Source organism: Microcaecilia unicolor, chromosome 1, assembly GCF_901765095.1.
Source record: "Microcaecilia unicolor chromosome 1, aMicUni1.1, whole genome shotgun sequence".
Taxonomy (NCBI): domain Eukaryota; kingdom Metazoa; phylum Chordata; class Amphibia; order Gymnophiona; family Siphonopidae; genus Microcaecilia; species Microcaecilia unicolor.
In genome coordinates this window covers 634,172,428-634,195,262 of record NC_044031.1, presented here as the reverse complement: position 1 = coordinate 634,195,262, position 22,835 = coordinate 634,172,428, and the positions used below count along the sequence as shown (strand labels likewise).

At 47.0% G+C, this 22,835-nt stretch overlaps 1 protein-coding gene across 1 annotated transcript in view; it reads left to right on the top strand.

The window, feature by feature from the left end:
- Positions 1-7,928: 7,928 nt before the first annotated feature.
- Positions 7,929-22,835, top strand: part of ZFP91 (ZFP91 zinc finger protein) — a 503,483-nt gene continuing 488,576 nt past the window's right edge. The window contains 1 exon segment of the mRNA XM_030221066.1: positions 7,929-8,846. Coding sequence (XP_030076926.1) covers positions 8,509-8,846 — 338 coding nt within the window. The 5' untranslated portion in view covers positions 7,929-8,508.

Sequence of the window (22,835 nt, the reverse complement as noted above, 5' to 3'; positions counted from 1 at the left end):
CCCATCCCTGTCCTCTTCGCTACTCCAATACCCTACCTACCCCTGTCCCCCACCACCTCACCATCCCTACTGTCTTCCTCCTCCTTCCTAGCTCTCAACCTTCAACACCTCCTTTCTGCCATGAACCCTTCCCCTTTCTTCCTAAGCGCATCCCGTCTTCGTCGCCTTCGTTGACCTTCCTCTCCCACCCCTTCTCCGCACTGTCTTGCTCCTTCTCCTGCTATCCGCGGGAGACATCAATCCCAACCCAGGTCCCACACACTTGTCCTCGCCCTCACCTCACCTCATCTACGCAAACGTTCCCGCGATAGCTCCAATCTCATCTCTATCCCCCTCCTCCCTCCCCTTCTCGTGCGCCCTGTGGAACGCCCACTCCATCTGCAACAAACTTCCCTTTACCCACGATCTCTTCATCTCCCATTCCCTTCAACTGCTTGCCCTAACTGAAACCTGGCTCACCCCCGACAATTCTGCCTCAATCGCAGCCCTATGCCACGGTGGATATCTTTTCTCCCATTCGCCCCGCCCAGCTGGCCACGGTGGCGGCGTCAGGCTACTACTTTCGCCCTCCTGCAGTTTTCAATCTCTCCCCCTACCTCAGTCTCACTGCTTCTCATCCTTTGAAGTTCACTCCATCCGTCTATTCCACCCACTGCCGCAGTCATTTACCGCCCCCCCGATAAATCCCGCCATTCCTTCCTTACCGACTTCGATGCCTGGCTCACCGTTTTTCTCGAGCCCTCATCCCCATCCTCATCTTGGTGACTTCAATATTCACACTGATACCCCATCCGACTCATATGTTTCTCAGTTCCTCACTCTTACCTCCTCCTTCAACCTCCAACTGAGCCCCACCACCCCTACTCATAAATCTGGCCACTGTCTTGATCTCGTCCTCTCTTCCACTTGCTCTCCCTCCAATTTCTGCGTTTCAACTCTTCCTCTCTCTGACCATCACCTAATCACATTCACACTTCAGCACCCTCCCCCTCAATCTTGCCCCACACTAACTACTACGTCCAGAAATCTCCAGGCTGTTGACCCCACCACCTTATCCTCTTGTATCTCTGACCTCCTCCCTTCCATCTTGCCCTCCAAATCTGTTGCCAAAGCTGTCTCCACTTACAATGCCACTCTCTCCCTCTGCTCTTGACACCCTTGCGCCGCCCATCTCCCGTCCCACAAGGCGTACCAATCCCCAGCCCTGGCTGACCCCTTGCACCCGATACCTTCGCTCCTGTGCCCGTTCGGTTGAACGCCACTGGAGGAAATCTCGCGCCCATAATGACTTCATTCATTTCAAATTCATGCTATCCTCCTTCCAATCCTCCCTATTCCTCGCTAAACAGGACTATTACACCCAATTGACTAATTCCCTCAGCTCTAACCCTCGTTGTCTCTTTGCCACCTCAACTCCCTCCTCAAAGTGCCCTCCGCTCCCACTCCCCCCTCACTCTCTCCGCAATCTCTGGCCGACTACTTCCGTGACAAGGTCCAGAAGATCAACCTTGAATTCACCACTAAACCTTCTCCTCCTCCTATAACTCACTCTCTCAACCAACCTACCCAGGCCTCCTTCTCCTCTTTTCCTGCTATCACCGAAGAAGAAACCGCCCATCTCCTCTCCTCCTCGAAATCCACCACCCGTTCCTCAGACCCCATCCCCACCAACTTACTTAACACCGTCACTCCTACTATCACCCCCACCATCTGTCATATCCTCAACCTCTCTCTCTCCTCTGCAACTGTCCCAGACACCTTCAAGCATGCCGTGGTTACACCACTCCTCAAAAAACCATCACTTGACCCTACCTGTCCCTCCAACTACCGCCCCATTTCCCTCCTACCCTTCCTCTCCAAGATACTTGAACGCGCCATTCACAGCCGCTCCATTGATTTCCTCTCCTCTCATGCCATCCTCGATCCGCTTCAATCCGGCTTTCGCCCCCTACACTCGACAGAAACAGCACTATCTAAAGTCTGCAATGACCTGTTCCTCGCCAAATCTAAAGGTCACTATTCAATCCTCATCCTCCTCGACCTATCCGCTGCTTTTGACACTGTCAATCACAACCTACTTCTCGACACACTGTCCTCCTTTGGGTTCCAGGGCTCTGTCCTCTCCTGGTTCTCCTCTTATCTCTCCATCGTACCTTCAGAGGCACTCTCATGGCTCATCCTCCTCCCCTATCCCGCTCTCTGTTGGAGTCCCCCAGGGTTCTGTCCTTGGGCCCCTTCTTTTTTCAATCTACACCTCTTCCTTAGGCTCCCTAATCTCTTCTCATGGTTTCCACTATCATCTTTATGCTGACGACACCCAGCTTTATCTCTCCACACCAGAAATCACTGCGGAAACCCAGGCCAAAGTACTGGCCTGCCTATCCGACATTGCTGCCTGGATGTCCGTTACCTGAAACTAAACATGGCCAAGACGGAACTTATTGTGTTCCCACCCAAACCCACTTCTCCTCTCCCTTCACTCTCTATCTCAATTGATAACACCCTCATCGTCCCTGTCTCATCTGCCCGCAACCTTGGTGTCATCTTCGACTCCTCCCTCTCCTTCTCTGCGCATATCCAGCAGATAGCCAAGACCTGTCGCTTCTTCCTCTATAACATTAGCAAAATTCGCCCCCTCCTCTCCGAGCACACCACTCGAACTCTCATCCACTCTCTCATTACCTCTCGCCTTGACTACTGCAACCTACTCCTCACCGGCCTCCCACTTAGCCATCTATCCCCCCTTCAGTCCATCCAGAACTCGGCCGCAAGTCTTTATCTTCCGCCTCAACCGATATACTTATATCACCCCTCTCCTCAAGTCACTTCACTGGCTTCCGATCAGATACTGCATACAGTTCAAGCTTCTCCTACTCACCTACAAATGCACTCGATCTGCAGCCCCTCCTTATCTCTCTACTCTCATCTCCCCTTATGTCCCCACCCGTAACCTCCGCTCTCTTGACAAATCCCTCCTTTCAGTACCCTTCTCCACCACCGCCAACTCTAGGCTTCGCCCTTTCTGCCTCGCTTCACCCCATGCTTGGAACAAACTCCCTGAGCCCATACGCCGGGCCCCCTCCCTACCCATCTTCAAATCATTGCTCAAAGCCCACCTCTTCAATGTCGCCTTCGGCACCTAATCACTACACCTTTTCTCAGGAAATCTAAACTACCCCAACTTGACATTTCGTCCTTTAGATTGTAAGCTCTTCTGAGCAGGGACTGTCCTTGTTAATTTGTACAGCGCTGCGTAACCCTAGTAGCGCTCTAGAAATGTTAAGTAGTAGTAGTACTAGATTATAGTTGCCCTGTGAAAAAATATAGATTGTATCAGCGAGAGGACCGATGGAGTTATGCTATCATGGGTTCTGTGAGAATACGACCTTCAAGAGTCTAGCTTGCTTTTTCTACTGGACTCCTGTCAAAATGGCGCCTGCATTTAAAAAGACGCTATCTCCCCCGACCAGCCAAATGGGGCCTGATATTTAAAGGGACTCATTGTATTAAAGGAAAGTACTTTCTTAAAAGGGACAGCTTATCTTATCACAAAAAAGCTTTCCACTCAATGCGGTTATTAAGTCCTGTAGGTGCTAGAGTGAATTAATCTTCGATCCCGGTCGCCTCCCCTTATAGAACTAGCAATAAAATCTATAGCTATGCAATTAAACTCTGAAAAATTGTGAGGTGTTTTTCTATGCAATGCATAACAAGGGGGGCTCCTTTGCGCAGATAAAGAAAGTTGAACTTATGATCATTTAGTTGTTGTTTAAGTGCACATGTCGTTTTTCCCACATATACATTTGGGCAGGTGCACATTGGAACGTAAACTACATGAGTGCTAGTGCAATCAGTGTTGTGTTTTAACTTATATTTCTTGTGGTCATAAGGATTGGTAAATATATCCATAGTGATCATATTTGAACAAAAAATACAGTTGCCACATTCTTTGTGACCAGCGCTTATAATCATATTGCTCTCAATTAGCCTAGACTGCATTATATCACGAAGGTTCTGTCCTCTAGAATAGGCAATGCGTAGCTGATGTTCGTGAAAAGCCGGATGAGCTTTCATTATTCTCCAATGATTTTTTAGTATCTTGACTATTCGTCCGATGCCCTGGGTGTATCTCAGAACGTCTGCACTTGTGGGTCTGAAGACTTTATTGTGGGCTGCAATAAGGTGTCTCTATCATTGTACTTAGCTCTAGTGTATGCACTTCTCAAAATCTCTTTTGGATATTGACGTCTGCTGAATTTCTGAAATAGAGACTTCGTTTGGTCTTTAAAAGTTTTCTTGTCACTGCAAATTCTGCGATATCTGAGGAACTGGGAGAATGGTAAGCTTTTCTTCATTGTTAAAGGGTGATTGCTATGGTAATGAAGGAGGGTATTGCGATCCGTAGGCTTTACATATACTTTAGTGGTAAAAGATCATATTTCTTAAGTAACCAGGACATCTAGGAAGTTAATTTGAGTGAGGGATTGTTGTTTTGTAAATTTGATATTAACATCCCTGGCATTCAGCCATTCATAAAACAATTGTAACTGTTCTGTATTACCTTTCCATAACAGAAAGATGTTGTCAATGTACCGATAAATTACAAAAAATCAGGAAGATCAAATCCAACCAACCAAGTTAAACCTTAAACTCACTATAGTAAACTTGGGTTCAGAATAATTTATCTTTTATATATATATATATATATATATATATATATATATATATATATATATATATATATATATGCACTTTAAAAAAATGCTAAAGTGTTTTAAATTGTTTTAAATGTGCTCAGACCATACCGTTTACACCCATTATATCCCCAAGAGGAATATGTGGTGGTGTCACACTGGAACCATCATTGCACATGTGATATTCCACCTCCTAATATTTGTGTATGTACATACAGCTGCGCCCAAGTAGATCTTACTCACCGATGTATGTGTATATCTATAATACATATGTATAAGTCATGAACTACTCACATTAAATTGTTAGACTTGAGCTCAAACCTCCGCCCATAAATTATGGTACATTCCATATTACCTTCTGATACATGGATAATAAAACATACAGTTCAACGTTTGTTTAAACCTAAAGGAGGAATATGTTAATTCATGACACCCTGATCTCTCTTCCCCCACATATCTAACACAAACCAACCCACAATGCGATATACACACATATATTCACATAATTATTTCACTTCCCTTGGGGTATATTGTGCTCGTGCTTCATTAAAATCACATATCATTCATCCATTCCAATCTTGCCATCAAAATAACTGCTCCCTTTATTCCTCTTGGGGATATAATGGGTGTAAACGGTATGGTCTGAGCACATTTAAAACAATTTAAAACACTTTAGCATTTTGGCATGTCGGAGGCGTGGTGAAGGCGGGACTGGGGTGTGTTTATCGGCTTAGAGATGGGCGCCCTCGGCCGATAATCGAAAAAAGGTGTTTTTAGCGCGAATTTGGGTCACTTTTTTGGACCATTTTTTTTCACGAACAAGTCCCAAAAAAGTGCCCTAAATGACCAGATGACCACCGGAGGGAATCGGGGATGACCTCCCCTGACTCCCCCAGTGGTCACTAACCCCCTCCCACCCCAAAAAAACAACTTAAAAAACTTTTTTTCCAGCCTGTATGCCAGCCTCAAATGTCATACCCAGCTCCATCACAGCAGTATGCAGGTCCCTGGAGCAGCTGTTAGTGGGTGCAGTGGACTTCAGCCAGGTAGACCCAGGCCCATCCCCCCCATGTTACACTTGTGCTGGTAAATGGGAGCCCTCCAAACCGCCCCCAAAACCCACTGTACCCACATCTAGGTGCCCCCCTTCACCCATAAGTGCTATGGTACTGGTGTAGAGTTGTGGGGAGTGGGTTTTGGGGGGATTTGGGGGGCTCAGCACCCGAGGCAAGGGAGCTATGTACCTGGGAGCAATTAATGAAGTCCACTGCAGTGCCCCCTAGGGTGCCTGGTTGGTGTCCTGGCATGTGAGGGGGACCAGTGCACTATGAATCCTGGCCCCTCCCATGACCCAATGCCTTGGATTTGTTCGTTTTTGAGCTGGGCGCCTTCGGTTTCCATTATCGCTGAAAAACAATACCGCCCAGCTCAAATCCGCACAAATCCGATGCATTTGGCTGGCACAAACTGTATTATCGGAAAAAAGATGGATGCCCATTTTTTCGAAAATACGGTTTGTCCCGCCCCTTCACGTACCCATTCTCGGAGATAGACGCCCATGAAGATGGGCGTTCGCATTTGATTATACCCCTCTTGGTATCAATAATGAAATAGTGATGGAATATTCACATAGCAAGCAGCCTGAGCAAATAGATTTATTTTTCCATTAACTTTGTATGAACTTGGTGGCTAATAGTGTACTGAACTGCACAATGTTGGCACATTTAGACTGCCTCTGGACAGAACTTCTGCATGAAAGAAGCCCCACCTCATTATTCAATACATATGTATGAAATAGTAGTAATAAAAAAAATAGCAAGTGTATTTTTATAATATACCACTGCGTTTCACAAAACAAAAAGGAGCAAGTTTCTACATGCCATCTTTTTCTTTTGATGTAGGCACAGGGAAAAAAAGATGTAAACTGCTCCCATGTTTCAACCTAATTAATGTTTTTTTTAATAGTACTGTAAAATGCTCCCAGTTTCATCCTAAATATTTTTTTAATTATACTTATATTAATTCTGATTGTTAAGTACCTGACTCTTATAACATGATGTGTTTTGGTGGCCCTTTACTAGATGAAAACCTCTGCAAGAACACAGTAAGTCCCTATAGCTAGCCCCTCCAAATGACACGATTTAAAATGCTGAACAAATTAGTACTCAACTAATAAAACCAATACTTCCTCTGTGTATATCTGTATGCTGCACACACCGGCATGTTTGAAAATAATAAGTAAGATTAAATAAAAATGCTACCAACAATAAAGAATGACGAAGACACAGCAGCTCATGTTTGCTTGCTTTGTTCTGAGCGTACTAGATGATGGCTGCGTGGGGAAGGAGAAACAAACACAAACTTAATTGGTTTCAACTTTTTCACATCATCCTGTCTCCTGTTTTCCTCAACCTCCTTGGAAAGGACCAACGAACTGAGCTAACAGATTTATTTTCCACTAAACATAATTAACTTTGTATGAACTTGGTGGCTAATATTGTGTACTGAAGTGTTGGCACATTTAGACAGAACTTCTGCATGAAGGAAACCCCACCTCATTATTCAATACATATGTGTGAAACAGTAATAATAATAATAAAACAAGTGCATTTTTATAATAGACCACTGCGTTCCACAAAACAAAAAGGAGCAAGTTCTCACGTGCCATCCTTTTCTTTTCATGTAGGCACAGGAAAAAAAAGGCGTTAAATGCCCCCAGTTTCAACCTAAATAATGTTGTTTTGAATTGTACTTATAAATAAGTCTGATTGTTAAGTACCTGACTATCATAACATGATGTCTGTTTTGATGGCCCTTACTAGATGAAAACATCTCTGCCCCTTTACTAGATGAAAACATCTCTGCACGAATACTGGAAGTCCCTATAGCCAGCTCCTCCAAATGACACGATGATTTAAAATGTAGAACAAATTTGTACTCTAACCAATAAAACCAATACATCCTCTGTGTATATCCGTATTCTGCACAAGCCGGCATGTTTGAAAATATAAGTGAGATTAAGTAAAAATGCTACCAACAATAAAAAACGACGAGGATGCAGCAGCTCGAATGTTTGCTTTCTTTGAGTGTTCAGTGTAGTAGATAACGACTGAGCAGGGAAGGGGAAACACAAGCTTAATTTGCTTCAACTTTTTGACGTCATCCTGTCTCCCGTTTTCTTAAACCTCCTTGGAAAGAACCAACGAACGTAGCCTGCCCGTCTTGACGCAAAGACGTAAACCATCCCCGCCTACTTGATTCTCCATTTTGTCACCGACTTTTATCCGTGGCCGATAGGGGTGGGTTTTTTTTCCCCTTAAAGGCGAAGTGACATTTAAAGCGGGGCGCCTGGCTCCGGGTGACAGGCCGGAGACGTAAGACAACGGGTAAACGTGCTACTCGGTACGACAGCGAAGAAACGAGAAAGGAGTCGGGGAGGTTGAATGCGTGCGTCAAAGCCTCCATTAAAAACCAACTAACCCAGGCAAAGCGTGACAGTTGATGAAGGTGAGCACGAGCTATTACATGAACATACGCTGGTGAAGCCTGTGCAAATCTGTGCCAGAGAAGCAGTTAAGCGACCTCATTGGAAAAACAATGCGCGGAGCTCTCGAAAGGTACGGTTAAACGATGTGCTGCCTTTGATTGGCTCGTGCTGAAGCATTGAGAACGAACCGCTACAGGCGTTCGGAGGAAGGCGGAGCCTGTACGCGCGCGGGAATTGTCGCCCGAATCCGTTAGGACAGTGAAGTCATTCTGTGCGCTCCGCGTCGGCTCCTGTGCGCAGGCGCGGAGGCGACACTGAGGGAGGCCGATGCCGGGAGGGACGGAGCTCAGGCCCGCAGCACCGCGGGGAGATTCATCTGAAGCGGACTCAAGCGAGGAAGTGCTGCTGGTGGAGGAGACGGGCAGTGGGTGTTGTCGGGTACTGCGCGGGATTCGTAAGCCGCGCTTAACGCTGCAGTCCCGTCGCAGGAAGGCTGAGTGTCCGCGTCGCAGGAGGAGCCCCGGCGGCCGCGGAGCCGCGATCTTGTCAGCGGGAATAGAGCACGAGGTGGTGGTACAAGACGAGGAGGAGGGCTGCGTGATCCAAGAACCGGCCAATAACACGGCAGCAGTGCAGAGCCAACGGGACCAACAAAACCGCATAATGTGAGTGAGTGAGTGACCCTCGGTGGAGAGCAGGAGAGTGCACCGCCCACAAGAGGGGAGGACTCTGTGCAGAAGGGAGGTCTTACTAAACGGGATTTACAGTCAGGGGTGAGGGTCAGTGAGTGCAGTGGTGCAATCCGCTGGCCTGGATAGATGGTGGGTACAGGGTCTCAGAGGGCACGGGATGTGTTCAGGAATACGTTTAGTAGGGTTGGGACCAGGTAAAGAGTTACTACTACTACTTGACATTTTTATAGCGCTACTAGGGTTACGCAGCGCTGTACAGTTTAACAAAAAAGGACAGTCCCTGCTCAAAGGAGCTTACAATCTAAAGGACGAAATGACAAGTTGGGCAGTCCAGATTTCTTGAATAGTGGTTAGGTGCCAAAGGTGACATTGAAGAGATGGGCTTTGAGCAAGGATTTGAAGATGGGCAGGGAGGGGGCCTGGCATATGGGCTCAGGGAGTTTATTCCAAGCATGGGGTGAGGCTAGGCAGAAAGGGCGGAGCCTGGAGTTGGCGGTGGTGGAGAAGGGTACTGAAATGAGGGATTTGTCTTGAGAGCAGAGGTTACGGGTAGGAACGTAAGGGGAGATGAGGGTAGAGAATGTATAGAGGGTGTCAGGATTTGGACAGTTGAGAGGCATGGCAGCACTACTAGAGGGAAGGCACGCAGTGGCGATAAGAATATCTAGGAAAATAGGATATACTATAAAGATGCTAGGTGAAGTAGTGTTGGTTGCTGTTACGTGTTTTTAAAAGTTAATTGGACAAACTTAGGGCCTTGTTTACTAAGGGGATCTTATACTAAAGCTTAGCTTGAGTTATATTCAGCCTCGCATCACCTTACGCATGGAATAAACTTCCTGAACCCCTATGCCAAGCCCCCTCCCTACCCATCTTCAAATCATTGCTCAAAGCCCACATCTTCAATATTGCTTTCGGCACCTAACCTTTATACCTTTCATGTAATCGAGAATGCCCCAAATTGACTACCCCTACTTGACTGACTCTACATTTGTCCATTAGATTGTAAGCTCTTTGAGCAGGGATTGTCCTTCTGTGTTAAAATTGTACAGCGCTTTAGAAATGTTAAGTAGTAGTAGTATATGCAGCAGGGCCCATTTTATTCCTATGGACCCTGCTGCAGTTTCATACTAAGCCTTAGGTCCCATAAGGCATCTAGCTTTTTTAGCACGTGCTAATGGTAGTCACCCATATATCCCTATGGGTGTCTCTAGCTTTAGCATGTGCTAATTACGCCAGTGCACCTTAGTAAACAGGACCCCCTAATACACTTTTTGACCAGGTTTCAAAGGCCAGAGAACTTTCTTCCTCTACTTAGGTCAGTATGACAAAAGATAAGATATCAGAAAATATAACTAGACTATCGCATTCCAAAGACAGTCGTAAAGGAAAATGGGGATGGGGGTGGGTTGGAGTGGTTAGAAACAGGGAAGTGGATGGATAATTAAAAGGTTATAAAGCAGTATATTTGGGTTGAAATGTAGTAGGACTTAATGGAGATTTGTCACATTAATGTCAAAATATTTAACCATTTTAATTTCAAAGCAGTGTCATATCCAGACTACCAATTTTGGGTGGACCCAAAATTTTCTATGCCTCGCCCTACCACCACCTCAAAATATAAATACTTTATCATCTTCAAGTTCTGTTAGCTGAAGACTTCCTCCAGAGGTGGCCAGAACTCCCTTTTACCAAACTTGGCAGGCAGCGGCATTGTCCATAAGCCACTAATGTTAGCACCTGGTAAACCAAAACATACTTCTAAGCCTCCTAGACCATTTCGGGATTGGAGGAAATATACTTAACTGGATCAAGGGTTTCCTAATAACCAGAACATACCAAGTCAAATCAAAAACTATTATATCACCACCGTGGAAAGCAGATTGTGGAGTACCACAAGGATCATCACTCTCACCAATACTCTTCAATATAATGATGACCCCCCCCCCCCCCCCCCCGGCCGAAGCCTTATCCAACCAAAACCTTCACCCGTTCATCTATGCAGATGACGTCACAATTTACATCCCTTTCAAACACGATCTAACTGAAATCACCAACGAAATCAAGCGCGGTTTGGATATCATGGACCTATGGGCAAATTCATTTCAACTGAACACTGAAAAAACACACTGCCTCATCCTCTCATCCTAACACAATAAATATAAACCCACAACCTTAAACACCCCAGATATCACCCTTCCTATCTCAGATAACCTCAAAATACTAGGCGTTACAATTGATCGCAATCTCACACTTGAGAGCCAAGTAAACGCCACTATAAAGAAAATGTTTCACTCAATGTGGAAACTTAAACGTATAAAACCTTTCTTCCCGAGAGAAATATTCCGCAACTTGATACAATCTATGGTAATGAACCACGCATATTACTGCAATGGAATATATGCGGGATGTAAAGAACAACTCATAAAGAAACTCCAGACAGCCCAAAACACAGCAGCCAGGCTGATATTCGGTAAAACACGCTTTGAAAGTGCCAAACCCCTCCGAGAAAAACTGCACTGGCTCTCTATCAAGGAACGTATCACCTTCAAAATCTGCAACTTGGTCCACAAGATTATCCAGTGTAGTTCCAGGATATATGGTCAACCTGATCGATCTCCCAGCCAGAAACAGAACCAAAGCATCACGTACCTACTTGAATCTCGACTACCCAAGTTGCAAAGGACTTAGATACAAACTAACTCATGCATCCAACTCCTACATAGGCATACAATTGTGGAATGCACTGCCAAAGTCTGTGAAAACAATCTACGACCATCTAAACTTTAGGAGATCATTAAAGACCTACTTATTCAGAAAAGCATTCCCCACCGACATAAATTAGATGCATCAACTCTGCAACACAGCAAAACCTTGACTGTACTGGACACTATATATTCCTTCCTACCCTCGATCCCTATGTACCTGAATATACCAACCTACCCGACCTAACATCAAATTTTATTTGTTTCCATACCGGACTTGGCGATCGCCATCAAAGTGCAAAACCCCTAAGGAAGAAACTACACTGGCTCCCCCTTAAAGAACGCATCGTGTTCAAGATCTGCACGATTGTTCATAAAATCATTTGTGTTTCAATCATTTTTATTCAAAACTTAAGGAAGAAGAAAAGTTAACATCATCATGTATGAACGCCAGATATTTTCCCCCCATGTGGCTAAACTAACACATAGTACTTCTACCCCAACAAATAGGACTTAACCTTCCCTCCCATTCCCTTCCCCTCCCCTCCCACCCCCCCTTTTGTTTCCCTTGCTATGGCATCAAATCAACATAATAATGCAGGGTGCAGGGCAATATCTAGAAGTTTAATAGTGTACTCCTGGCAGTTGGAGTCAGTATTCCAAAAGGGAGTCCAAGTGAGTTGGAAACGCACTCCAGTCTTCGTTTTAAAGTCTGTAATTCCCATCCTCTCTACCCGCAGTAACGTTATCATACGCACACACCACTGCGATACTGTAGGGTAGTTATGTGTAAGCCATTCTGAGAGTATTGCTTGTTTAGGCACTACAAAATCTTTGCGTACAAAAGCGGTAAATCCTGATGTGACAGGGTGTATGAGAACAGGATGGCCCAGGAGCAGCGCCGAGTCATGCTTCCAGCCCGCCTTCCACCTCTCAGAAACATATTGTACTAGCTCCTTCCAAAATTGGACTATGCCCTTGCAGGACAAAAACATGTGCCCGAGGGTGGCCCCCGGATCCCTGCATTTGAGGCACTCTCCCCAAGGCAAGAGTCCCATGTGAAAGGCTCTTCTGGGAGAAATGTGGAGTCGAAGAGCAAATTTGTATTGTAGCTCCCAGTGCTGTGTCATGTTCATTGTTTTGCGCATTGTATGCACATGGGACTTGAACTGAGGCAATGTAAGGGCCATGGGGATATCTCGTTTCCAGGCAGCCAGTAACTTGGCATAGTCCAGTTCGGTAACTGTGTCTCTGATGTGCCTGTGAGGGGCACTTTTTGCTGTGCCTCTAAAGAGAATGCTGTTGCCAACTCTTCCTGGACATCCTCCGCCAGTGCCTCCCAGGACAAGGAACGTATATAATGCTTTATCTGTGCATAATAGAACTCATCGGAGGGTGGCAGGGCGTATTCAGCACAGAGCTCCTGAAACGGCTTTATCTGTCCTTCACGAGTAAGTACTTGTAACAAGTATACTAGCCCTTTCCTTTTCCATCTGCGGAACACCGAATATAGCCTTCCAGGTGTAAAGGCAGGGTTCCCGCATATTGGCAAGTATGGTGTAACCTTCGAAGAAAATCCGTGTAATTTACAGATCCATTTCCAAGTTGCTTTTGCTGATGTCATTATTCCTGTATGCTTCAGTATGGGCGGCAATGGTAATCCCATTGTATGCAAATAGCTGCTGAAGTGCGTTTCTGGGTATAATTGTAATTCCAATTCTGTATTTGTATGGTGCTGTGTTCTGCGAAACCAGTCAGTGATGTGGCGCATGCCACTAGCTATTAGATATTTTACGTTCAGTAGTCCCAAACCCCCATATTCTACCGGTATACTCAGTGTTGGAATGGAAAGGCGGGGTTTCTTCCCACTCCACAAAAATTTTTGCATTAACCTCAATTTCCTTTCCTCCCCCCTCTTTAAGTAAAGCGGGAGAGTTTGAAAAACGTAAAGCCACTTTGTAACTACAATCATGTTGTACAATGCAATACGCCCCAGGAGAGAGAGTGGAAGGGATCCCCATGCCTGCAATTGTTTTTCAGTATCTTTTAGTAAGCGTTGTATATTTAGCTCGTATAACTGGGACAAATCAGCTGGAATACATATTCATAAATACTTAATCATGCCCTGCGCCCACTGTATGGGAAACTGTCCAGGTCAAGACGTTTTGCCGTCCGGTAGAATGGGAAGTGCCATGGACTTGTGTAAATTTAATTTAAAGCCAGAAAATTTCCCAAATTGTTCAATTATCTGCAGCAGCCTGCTTAAGCTCTGGGTAGGGTTTTTCAATAGTACCAGCAGATCATCTGTGTAGGCCAACGCCCTGATGTCATGACTTGCAAAGGTGACCCCCTCAAGGTCCTGGGTAGACGCAATGATCCTCAGCAGTGGCTCCAAGGACAAAACAAAGTAGCGGGGAGAGTGGACACCCCTGTCTCGTTCCACGACATATTTGGAACTCTGACTCTCTTGTGCCATTTACAAGAACCCTCGCCATGGGCTGGCATTACAGAGTACGAACCGCCCGCAGGAACCACCCCGCTATGCCCATGCTTTCTAAGGTCTGAAACAAGAAGTCCCACCCTACCCGGTCAAAGGCCTTCTCCGCGTCTAAACTTACTACTAAGTACATAAGTACATAAGTACATAAGTAATGCCATACTGGGAAAAGACCAAGGGTCCATCGAGCCCAGCATCCTGTCCATGACAGCGGCCAATCCAGGCCAAGGGCACCTGGCAAGCTTCCCAAACGTACAAACATTCTATACATGTTATTCCTGGAATTTTGGATTTTTCCAAGTCCGTTTAGTAGCGGTTTATGGACTTGTCCTTTAGGAAACAGTCCAACCCCTTTTTAAACTCTGCTAAGCTAACCGCCTTCACCACTTTCTCCGGCAACGAATTCCAGAGTTTAATTACACGTTGGGTGAAGAAAAATTTTCTCCGATTTGTTTTAAATTTACTACACTGTAGTTTCATCGCATGCCCCCTAGTCCTAGTATTTTTGGAAAGCGTGAACAGACGCTTCACATCCACCTGTTCCACTCCACTCATTATTTTATATCTCTATCATGTCTCCCCTCAGCCGTCTCTTCTCCAAGCTGTATAGCCCTAGCCTCCTTAGTCTTTCTTCATAGGGAAGTTGTCCCATCCCCGCTATCATTTTAGTCGCCCTTCGCTGCACCTTTTCCAATTCTACTATATCTTTCTTGAGATGCGGCGACCAGAATTGAACACAATACTCAAGGTGCGGTCGCACCATGGAGCGATACAACGGCATTATAACATCCTCACACCTGTTTTCCATACCTTTCCTAATAATACCCAACATTCTATTTGCTTTCTTAGCCGCAGCAGCACACTGAGCAGAAGGTTTCAGTGTGTTATCGACGACGACACCCAGATCCCTTTCTTGGTCCGTAACTCCTAACGTGGAACCTTGCATGACGTAGCTATAATTCGGGTACTTTTTTCCCACATGCATCACCTTGCACTTGCTCACATTAAACATCATCTGCCATTTAGCCGCCCAGTCTCCCAGTCTCGTAAGGTCCTCTTGTAATTTTTCACAATCCTGTCGCGATTTAACGACTTTGAATAACTTTGTGTCATCAGCAAATTTAATTACCTCGCTAGTTACTCCCATCTCTAAATCATTTATAAATATATTAAAAAGCAGCGGTCCTAGCACAGACCCCTGAGGAACCCCACTAACTACCCTTCTCCATTGTGAATACTGCCCATTTAACCCCACTCTCTGTTTCCTATCCTTCAACCAGTTTTTAATCCACAATAGGACATTTCCTCCTATCCCATGACCCTCCAATTTCCTCTGTAGCCTTTCATGAGGTACCTTGTCAAACGCCTTTTGAAAATCCAGATACACAATATCAACCGACTCCCCTTTGTCCACATGTTTGTTCACTCCTTCAAAGAATTGAAGTAAATTGGTCAGGCAAGATTTCCCCACACAAAAGCCATGCTGACTTGGTCTCAGTAATCCATGTCCTCGGATGTGCTCTGTAATTTTGTTTTTAATAATAGCCTCTACCATTTTCCCAGGCACCGACGTCAGACTCACCGGTCTATAATTTCCCGGATCTCCCTGGAGCCTTTTTTAAAAATGGGCGTTACATTGGCCACCCTCCAATCTTCCGGTACCACGCTCGATTTTAAGGATAAGTTGCATATCACTAGCAGTAGCTCCGCAAGCTCGTTTTTGAGTTCTATCAGTACTCTAGGATGAATACCATCCGGTCCAGGAGATTTGCTACTCTTCAGTTTGCCGAACTGCCCCATTAGGTCCTCCAGGTTTACCGTGAAGTCAGTAAGTTTCTCCGACTCGTCCGCTTGAAATACCATTTCCGACACCGGTATCCCACCCAAATCTTCCTCGGTGAAGACCGAAGCAAAGAATTCATTCAGTCTCTCCGCTACGTCTTTGTCTTCCTTGATCGCCCCTTTTACCCCTCGGTCATCCAGCGGCCCAACCGATTCTTTTGCCGGCTTCCTGCTTTTAATATACTGTACCAAAAAAATTTTTACTATGTTTTTTTTGCCTCTAATGCTATCTTTTTTTCGTAATCCCTCTTGGCCTTCTTAATCTGCGCCTTGCATTTGCTTTGACATTCCTTATGCTGTTTCTTGTTATTTTCAGACGGTTCCTTCTTCCATTTTCTGAAGGCGTTTCTTTTAGCCCTAATAGCTTCCTTCACCTCACTTTTCAACCAGGCCGGGTGTCTTTTGGACTTCCGTCTTTCTTTTCTAATTTGCGGAATATGTATGGCCTGGGCCTCCAGGATGGTATTTTTGAACAGCGTCCACGCCTGTTGTACAGTTTTTACTCTCTCAGTTGCCCCCCTAATTTTTTTTTTTTTACCATTCTTCTCATTTTATCATAGTCTCCTTTTTTAAAGTTAAACGCTAACGTATTTGACTTTCTGTGTACAGTTACTTCAAGGTCGATGTCAAAACTGATCATATTATGGTCACTGTTATCAAGCGGCCCCAGTACCATAACGTCCCTCACCAGATCATGCGCTCCACTAAGGACCAAGTCTAGAATTTTTCTTTCTCTCGTCGGTTCCTGCACCAGTTGCTCCATAAAGCTGTCCTTGATTTCATCAAGGAATTGTATCTCTGTAGCGTGTCCCGAAGTTACATTTACCCAGTCTATATTTGGATAATTGAAGTCACCCATTATTATCACATTGCCCATTTTGTTCGCGTCTCTGATTTCTTTTATCATTTCTGTGTCTACCTGTTCATCCTGGCGAGGCGGACGGTAGTACACTCCTATCACCATTTTTTTCCCTTTTGTACATGGAATTTCAACCCACAGTGATTCAAAGGTGTGATTTGTGTCCTGCTGAATTTGTAATCTATCTGAGTCAAGGCTCTCGTTAATATACAATGCTACCCCTCCACCAGTCCGGTCCACCCTATCATTACGATATACTTTGTACCCCGGTATGACAGTGTCCCACTGGTTATCCTCCTTCCACCAGGTCTCAGTAATGCCTATTATATCCAATTTTTCATTTAGTGCAATATATTCCAACTCTCCCATCTTATTTCTTAGACTCCTAGCATTTGCATATAGACATTTCAGAGTATGTTTGTTGTTCTTATTTGCATGATGCTTAGTACCTGACACTATTGATTTGACATCTTTTGTCTGATCTTTAGTTGTATTTAAGGGCACCTGGCCTACCACGGTCTGTTGTGCAACCTCACTATCCATAAACCCTATCTTCCCTGTTTGTGAGGTATCTTTGCAAGATACCTTTTCCCGAACCATGCGCTTTTGAGCGACTGTCGGCCTTCCCCCCATTTCTAGTTTAAAAGCTGCTCTATCTCCTTTTTAAATGCCGACGCCAGCAGCCTGGTCCCACCCTGGTTAAGGTGGAGCCCATCCTTTCGGAATAGGCTCCCCCTTCCCCAGAATGTTGCCCAGTTCCTAACAAATCTAAAACCCTCCTCCATGCACCATCGTCTCATCCACGCATTGAGACTCTGGAGCTCTGCCTGTCTCTTGGGCCCTGCACGTGGAACAGGTAGCATTTCAGAAAATGCTACCCTAGAGGATCTGGATTTGAGCTTTCTACCTAAGAGCCTAAATTTGGCTTCCAGAACCTCTCTCCCACATTTCCTATGTCATTGGTACCCACATGTACCAAGACAGCAGACTCCTCCCCATCACTATCTAAAATCCTATCTAGGTGACGTGTGAGGTCCGCCACCTTCGCACCAGGCAGGCAAGTCACCAGGCGATCCTCACGTCCACCAGCCACCCAGCTATCTATATGCCTAATGATCGAATCACCAACTACAACAGCTGTCCTAACCTTTCCCTCCCGGGCAGCACTTGGAGACATATCCTCGGTGCGAGAGGATAGTACATCCCCTGGTGGGCAGGTCCTGGCTACAGGAGTACTTCCTACTTCACCAGGGTGATGCTCTCCTTCTAGGAGACCTCCCTCCTCCAAGGTAGCACAAGGGCTACTAGACTGGAGGTGGGACCTCTCTACAACATCCCTGTAGGTCTCCTCTATGTACCTCTCTGTCTCCCTCAGCTCCACCAAGTCTGCTACTCTAGCCTCAAGAGAACGGACATGTTCTCTAAGAGCTAGGAGCTCTTTGCATCGGGCGCAAACATATGACATCTCACCAACTGGGAGATAATCATACATGTGACACTCAGTGCAAAAGACTGGATAGCACCCCTCTCGCTGCTGGACTGCTGACTCCGTCTTAGTGTTTTTGAGTTTTCCAATATTTTAAAACTTGCTACAGTATTAAGGATATTAGCCTAATATAAAAGTGTCTTTTACTTTATATAGTGTATTGTATGATTTATTTAGTATTTCCTTCTTAGATGGTAATGAAATGTATTTAAAACTCTATAAGAGCACTCCTTGCTTGTTACCCTAATTACAATAACTGACTATAAATGAGGAGTTGTCCTAGGGGTGAGGGGAATACTAAATTAGATCCTGCAGTGGCTGTTAGATTCTATCTGTTAATGCTGTGGTATAAGGCTTTTAAAACTAAGTGGAAAAGACTATGGAGATTAGCTGTTTTTCTGTTAGCTGTTGAAATTTGCTTTTTAAGTTTGCCTAACACTAACCTACAATTCCTCCTTTAAACCCAATCTTTAAGTTCCCAAAGCACCAGCAAAGTAGCGTTCACTTACCAGAGAAATGTCCTCTTCTCTCAGAACTTCTCAGAAAGAAAGTTCAGTGGGACCTTCCCTCTTTATATACTTTTGAATCTAAGGGGCCTCTTTTGAGCAACCTATGCAAGTATTCTACTTCCCCCACACCTTAATTATCACTTAATTGAGGTCACTGGATGAGCTAAGTCTCCAGCAGCCAAGGTAAAGAAAAATAACTGCCGTTTAGAACAAAGGAGTTCCTACCTCTAGAAAAGGTTTCAGTTTAAAACTAGGTCACCGGATGAGCTAACTCTCCAGAAGCCAAGGAAAAGAAAAATAACTGCCGTTTAGAACAAAGGAGTTCCTACCTCTAGAAAAGGTTTCAGTTTAAAACTAGGTCACTGGATGAGCTAACTCTCCAGCAGCCAAGGAAAAGAAAAATAACTGCTGTTTAGTACAAAGGAGTTCCTACCTCTAGAAAAGTTTCAGTTTAAAACTATGTGGAAAATGCCTATTTCTAGAGAAAAGTTCAGTTTAAAACTGTGGGGAAGGGGTTTATACACTATGGCAACTAGTTAATGGTGCTTGCATTTCTCTCTCTTTCTCTTTTTATTCCTCTAAACTAGGCCCTGCTTGCTTTTCCCCCCCCCCTCTCTCTCTTTATTTGCCCTTAATACTAAATTAGATCCTGCAGTGGCTGTTAGATTCTATCTGTTAATGCTGTGGTATAAGGCTTTTAAAACTAAGTGGAAAAGACTATGGAGATTAGCTGTTTTTCTGTTAGCTGTTGAAATTTGCTTTTTAAGTTTGCCTAACACTAACCTACAATTCCTCTTTAAACCCAATCTTAAGTTCTCCGAGGACAAGCAGGCTGCTTGTTCTCACTGATGGGTGACGTCCACGGCAGCCCCTCCAATCGGAAACTTCACTAGCAAAGTCCTTTGCTAGCCCTCGCGCGCCCGCGCGCACGGCGCATGCGCGGCCGTCTTCCCGCCCGAAACCGGCTCGAGCCGGCCAGTCTTCTTTTGTCCGCACTCGGTACGGTCGTGTTTCGCCGTGTCGGGCCCCGGAAAGTTGACCTCGCGCGTCCAAATTGTTTTTTGAGCGTGTTTTTTCTTCGGAAAAGCTTTTCTAAAGTCGGGAAGTGCTCCGGAAACCCTCCACCGGGTTTCGTGTCAATCCTCCCCGTACTTCCAGCTTTTTGCCCCGGTAAGTTTTCTTTCGTCGTCGGGGTAGGCCTCTTTTTGGCCTCGGTCGAGATTTTTCTCCCTCTAAATTTTGGTGCTTCAATTTTCGCCATTTCGGCTTTTGATTTCGCCGGCGTGATTTTTCCGCCCATGACATCGAAGCCTTCCAGCGGCTTCAAGAAGTGCACCCAGTGCGCCCGGGTTATCTCGCTCACTGATCGACACTCGTCGTGTCTTCAGTGTCTGGGGGCCGAGCACCGCCCTCAGAACTGCAGTCTGTGTTCCCTGCTTCAAAGGCGGACTCAGGTAGCGAGACTAGCCCAGTGGAACGTGTTGTTCTCGGGCTCTTCGTCGGCATCGGCACCGGGATCTTCGAGTGCATCGACGTCGTCAGCGTCCAGACCATCTTCCTCGGCCGCCCTTGCATCGAGCGCATCGAGGCATCGGGCCTCTGCATCGGCGCCGAGACATCGGATAGCTGCATCGACGTCGGTGGTACCAGGACCTCGTCTGCTGATGTCGTCGGACGGTGGTGCATCGGGTGGAGTGCAGGTGAGGGCTGTCCATTCCCCTGCTGGTGGCGGTGAGCCCTCGGGTGGGTCTCCTCCTACCCTGAGGGCTCCTGCGGTACAGCCCCCCCGAGATCGACCCTCTTCGGTCTCGGCCACGAGGAAGCGACGGGTGGATTCGACGTCCTCCTCGTCGGTGCCGGGGAGCTCCGGTGACATGCTTCGGAAGAAGTCGAAGAAGCATCGACACCGGTCCCCTCCCCGCGTCGGCACCGAGAGCTCTGGGTCGCCGAGGGAGTCGGCACCCAGCAGGCATCGGCACCGAGAGGACCGCTCACCCTCTGTTCAGGAGGTGTCGATGCGCTCCGCTCTGGACAGCCCGGAACAGCCTCCACGCCCGGAACAGGTACTGACGTCGACGCCTGCATCGACCTCCACGCCTTTCTCTGCAGCCGCTCTGAACGAGAGCCTCCGGGCCGTTCTCCCAGAGATTCTGGGGGAGCTGTTGCGCCCTACCCCTCCGGTACCGGCGGTGCTTGCGCCTCCGGTACCGTCGAGCGTGGCGCCGGCTGGCCCATCGCCCGGGGTGAGGTCCCCGACGTCGGTACCCCGCGTGCGGTGCCGACTGCGGCCACCTCCCAGGAGGGCTCCCCGACTACGTCGGCGGAGGGAGCTTCGCCGATGCGGGCGAGGGAGTCTACCTCTCGACGCCCCCATCGTGGACGTGGCTCCACGGAGTCGAGCCGGGCCCGGTTGCAGACGCAGGTCCGTGAACTTGTGTCTGACACCGAGGGTGAGGCCTCGTGGGAGGAAGAGGAAGACCCCAGATATTTCTCTGACGAGGAGTCTGAGGGTCTACCTTCTGATCCCACTCCCTCTCCTGAAAGGCAGCTTTCTCCTCCCGAGAGTCTGTCTTTTGCTTCCTTTGTCCGGGAGATGTCTACGGCCATCCCCTTCCCGGTGGTTGTGGAGGACGAGCCCAGGGCTGAAATGTTTGAGCTCCTGGACTATCCTTCTCCACCTAAGGAAGCGTCCACTGTTCCCCTGCACCATGTCCTCAAAAAGACATTGCTGGCGAACTGGACCAAGCCTTTAACTAATCCCCACATCCCCAAGAAGATCGAGTCCCAGTACCGGATCCATGGGGACCCAGAGCTGATGCGCACCCAGTTGCCTCACGACTCTGGAGTTGTGGATCTGGCCCTAAAGAAGGCTAAGAGTTCTAGAGAGCATGCTTCGGCGCCCCCGGGCAAAGACTCTAGAACCTTAGACTCCTTTGGGAGGAAGGCCTACCATTCCTCTATGCTCGTGTCCAAGATCCAGTCTTACCAGCTCTACACGAGCATCCACATGCGGAACAATGTGCTGGCAGTTGGCGGGCTTGGTTGATGCTCTTCCCCCTGAGCAAGCCAAGCCTTTTCAGGAGGTGGTCAGGCAGCTGAAGGCGTGCAGAAAATTCCTGGCCAGAGGAGTTTATGACACTTTTGATGTTGCGTCCAGGGCCGCTGCTCAAGGTGTGGTGATGCGCAGACTCTCATGGCTGCGTGCCGCCGACCTGGAGAATAGAATCCAGCAGCGGATTGCGGACTCGCCTTGCCGTGCGGATAACATTTTTGGCGAAAAAGTCGAACAGGTGGTAGAGTCTCTCCACCAGCGGGACACCGCATTCGACAAATTCGCCCGCCGGCAGCCTTCAGCCTCTACCTCTACAGGTAGACGATTTTTCAGGGGAAGGAAGACTGTTCCCTACACTTCTGGCAAGCGTAGGTACAATCCTCCTTCCCGACAGCCTGCGGCCCAGGCTAAGCCCCAGCGCGCTCGCTCTCGTCAGCAGCGTGCGCCTCAGCAAGGCCCCGCGGCTCCCCAGCAAAAGCAAGGGGCGAGCTTTTGACTGGCTCCAGCAGAGCATAGCCGACATCCAAGTGTCAGTGCCGGGCGACCTGCCAGTCGGGGGGAGGTTGAAAGCTTTTCACCAAAGGTGGCCTCTCATAACCTCCGATCAGTGGGTTCTCCAAATAGTCCGGCAAGGATACACCCTCAATTTGGCCTCAAAACCTCCAAATTGTCCACCGGGAGCTCAGTCTTACAGCTTCCAGCACAAGCAGGTACTTGCAGAGGAACTCTCCGCCCTTGTCAGCGCCAATGCGGTCGAGCCCCTGCCATCCGGGCAAGAAGGGCTGGGATTCTATTCCAGGTACTTCCTTGTGGAAAAGAAAACAGGGGGGATGCGTCCCATCCTAGACCTAAGGGCCCTGAACAAGTATCTCGTAAACGAAAAGTTCAGGATGCTTTCCCTGGGCACCCTTCTCCCCATGATTCAGCAAAACGATTGACTATGCTCTCTGGACTTGAAGGATGCCTATACACACATCCCGATACTGCCAGCTCACAGACAGTATCTGCGATT